Genomic DNA, 3,400 nt, shown 5'->3' on the forward strand with positions numbered 1-3,400 from the left:
CGCCCCGGCGGAGAGCTGCAGGGCCGAGTGGGCCGCCAGCCCTTGCAGCTGGCTGGCGGCCGGCACCGGGGTGCTCTGGGCCGCGGCGGCCGCCCCGGGGTTCAGCGGCGGCCGCAGGGGCTGGCGGTTCATCATGGCCACCTGGCTGCGGATCTGCTCGATGAGCTGCAGCTGGTGAATCTGCTGCTGCTGCAACGCCATCAGCTGCTCCAGGATCATGGGGATGGCCACCGCCGTCACCCCGCTGCCGGGCCCCACGCTGCCCGCGGCCCTCGCGTTCTGGGAGAACTGCGCCACGGCCACCTTCGTGCTCAGGAGGGTCTCCAGCGTCACGTTGGTGTTGGGCATGCTGTACGCGGCCACCGGCGCTGGCTCGGGGATCTGAGGTAGAGGCTGCTTCCCTGCGCGCGAGGGGCCCGGGTTCGGGAAGCCCTTGTCCCCAGAGGGCTCGGCTTCCATGGGCTCCTCCTCCTTCTCCGGGGCCCTCCCCTCACCGCCCTCGCCGTTCTCTGGGGGGGCCGGGTCCTCCGCGGCCTCGCTCTCCGTCCGGTCGCTGGGAGAGCTGGCCGGGGAAGGTTCCGGAAACTCCTCGGAGGGCGGTGCCGGCTCATCCTCATTCACGATCAGCACGAGCGGGTTCTTGGTGCAGCTCTTCTTGTGCTCCAGGAAGTCCGTCCACTTGAAGAACTCCGCACAGCACTTCTCGCAGACGTTGGTGTCCTCGCTCCCGCTTCTGCCCTCGCTCCCGCTGTCCCCGTCGTCGGCCCCGTCCCCGGGGACGGCTACAAAAACCAAGAGATCACGTCAGCCGGAGGCTCCCGAGACAGCCACCTCCATTGCAAAATTTCGCACATAAGTAAAATCGATATTTTTTATTTTGTACAAATTACCCCACTTCAACGTTCCTGACGTCCCAGAGTGTGTGTTCTAGGACTCTTTCTAGCTGGCTAATCATTTTCTCGGCACAATCCATCAAATTATGAGGCTCTATCAATTGTGGATACTGCTTCCTAATGAAATTCCATAGAAGCCATTGATTTCCAATATTTTCATACAACCTGCAGCCACCCTGTCTGTTGGGTCCAAAGCCAGCTTTCGATGGGCTCATTAGGATTCCCCCCTACCATCGGGCTTCCTCATTTCCAGCCAAATTAGAGATGCCCTTGCCAGTTCACTTAACATTGCTAAACTAATGTGTAACCTTTCAAACTCACGTCGGCACCTGACAGGGGAGCCCGCCGCCGTGACTCTGGCATGGCCGGGCCCGAGATTTATTGTCTTTACGCGGCACGGAGACGATACGCATTTAATGTGATTCTCTAGAACCTTTCGAATCAGCGGGCGTTTATTTATTTCGTGTATGAAACTTCATCTGAACACTTTCATCCGTAAACGTAACCGGGAGAACAGAAGCACCTCTGCTCAGAAAAATCGCCTCCCTGCCTCCTGGTTCGATCGACCGATCGATCCTGTTATCTTCCTAGCCTTTGTACCTTCCTTACACATAGGGCACCTTTCTGCATTTTAGGATTTGCCAAATGACTATCATCGATACAGTCTGGGCCTAAAATTAATCATGTTTAATACAATTAATTGGCTCCGTCAGATGCAATATTTCTTGGCGAAATGAACCAAAATTATACGTTGCCGTGATCAGCCGATAGAGTTCGGTGGTTTGTTAACAAACTAGAAATTATATATTTAAAGTTCATTCATGTTGACGTGTTTAACGTGAGAATGTTGTAGTCAGACACACTTTTTGTACCTATTTTCATCTAGTCTCATAGAAAGACTTCGCAAATTATATGCTTGTGCCATAGTGGAGAACCCTCTAATTGGCTACACATGTTTAATTACTGTTGTACTCAGCTACTTCCTGACTCCCCGGACCCTCTTGTGCCGAATAACAACCACGTTTAATGAACAATTCTAATTCACACCTGATCAAATAAATAGCTACACAGGAGCGAGGCATCGGCACGCAGGGACGCTGCTAGCTCCCGGTTTGGGGGCAGCCGGGACGAAAGGGAACCGCACGGCAATGACTCGGGCTCGAGGCGCTGGCCTACGCGTCACGGACTCAGAACTGCTCTTCGTCAACTTACAGATGGAGCGACAGCCACCCATCGGTTGGAACAGACACAAATGACAGTTGCCAATCAGCTCTTTGTAATCGTGCTGGGCGGAGGAGGAGAGCAAAACGTCCTCAAGTTTGTGTCCTGTGTCCCCGGAAACAAGTGGCCGTTGTCACGTCAACCAACGTGTCTGCTGAGACCTCTCCGTGTTTCTTCTTTTTGGGTTTTGGAAAAAAGAATAATCTGGCACTGGTTTTAGTAGAGAAATCTATTTTTTAAAGAAACATCCTGTCAAAAACATTTAGTCCCTCTCCTGGAAAAGAAAACAAAAATATTTTTTGAGGCCAGGCAGCTGGCCTCCACGAGGCCGTTATTTCCAGGTTAATTTATACACGCCTTTAAAAAAATTATTGGCGGGGTTCAATTAGCATTTTCTTTACTGGCTGAGCCATCTGAAAGGGGGAGAGGAGGCAGAGCCAGTAGTCCATAAAGACGTGCTACACTCTTAAACCAAATTCAGCGCCGAAGACCGGGCTGCAGGAAGGCTCATTACTGTATGCGGAAGCAGCGTAATAGGTGTCTGTAATGAGGTGGAGTATGGCTGGGAGCAAAGACACAGCTGACTGGTACTGCGGGTAGGCACATTAGCAAAATAAATACTCGCAGCATTTAACTTTGCTCAATGTATGCAAAATCTAATTTTAAGCACGCTAAGGTTATAGAACAGGACAAAAAAAGAAAAAAAGCCTAAGATCTTCGGGTAAACAGTCCCCGATACCTTGAGTAATCAAGCTGGAATCAACTGTCACGGTAGATCGTAACTATTCTAACGAAACGCAGAGAACATTTCTCCAAGTTCTTGTCAGCGTTTTAAAGCTAGGAGATTAAAAGGCTTGGCGTGATCTCCCAAAGGTTGTTATTTTAATACTTTAGAAAAATATCAAGAAATTAGATGTTGCGAATTTGTGGACATATTTCCTACCTTTAACTCCTCAGAGGAGATAAGACGTGTAACTCACAGGGCGGGTGTACAAAAGCATCCACATGGCATAAACACCCAATACTTCATACAATTAAACGCTGTACATCGTATTCAAAGAGGGCTTTTTCTTTAAGGGGATTACGTGTCGGGGGCAATTCACTGAGTAAGCGCTTAAAATTAGGCCGATGGAGGGTGTGCTCAGTGTTGGAAAAATTGACTCACTTAGCTGTAAACAAATGATACCTTACAAATGAACATTTCCCAGGTTTTCTGAGTAACAAACACGTGAAATACAGAAATACCGCTTTTGTTTTCACACCGCGCTTTTCTCAGAGCTTAAGTG

The 3,400-nt window shown here is 50.1% G+C and overlaps 1 protein-coding gene across 1 annotated transcript in view; it reads right to left on the reverse strand.

Annotated features, from left to right (window-relative positions):
- The window catches only part of SALL3 (spalt like transcription factor 3), a 9,348-nt gene extending 6,312 nt beyond the window's left edge, over window positions 1–3,036 (reverse strand). Inside the window, exons 1-2 of the mRNA XM_040479516.1 lie at window positions 2,106–3,036; window positions 4–782 (exon numbers count right to left, since the gene is read on the reverse strand). Of these exons, the coding sequence (XP_040335450.1) occupies window positions 4–782; window positions 2,106–2,127 (801 nt within the window). The 5' untranslated portion in view covers window positions 2,128–3,036. The remainder of the gene's footprint in view (window positions 1–3; window positions 783–2,105) is intronic.
- Window positions 3,037–3,400: the final 364 nt, after the last annotated feature.

The sequence above is a fragment of the Herpailurus yagouaroundi genome, unplaced genomic scaffold, assembly GCF_014898765.1.
Source record: "Herpailurus yagouaroundi ecotype Mexico unplaced genomic scaffold, PumYag 142, whole genome shotgun sequence".
Taxonomy (NCBI): domain Eukaryota; kingdom Metazoa; phylum Chordata; class Mammalia; order Carnivora; family Felidae; genus Herpailurus; species Herpailurus yagouaroundi.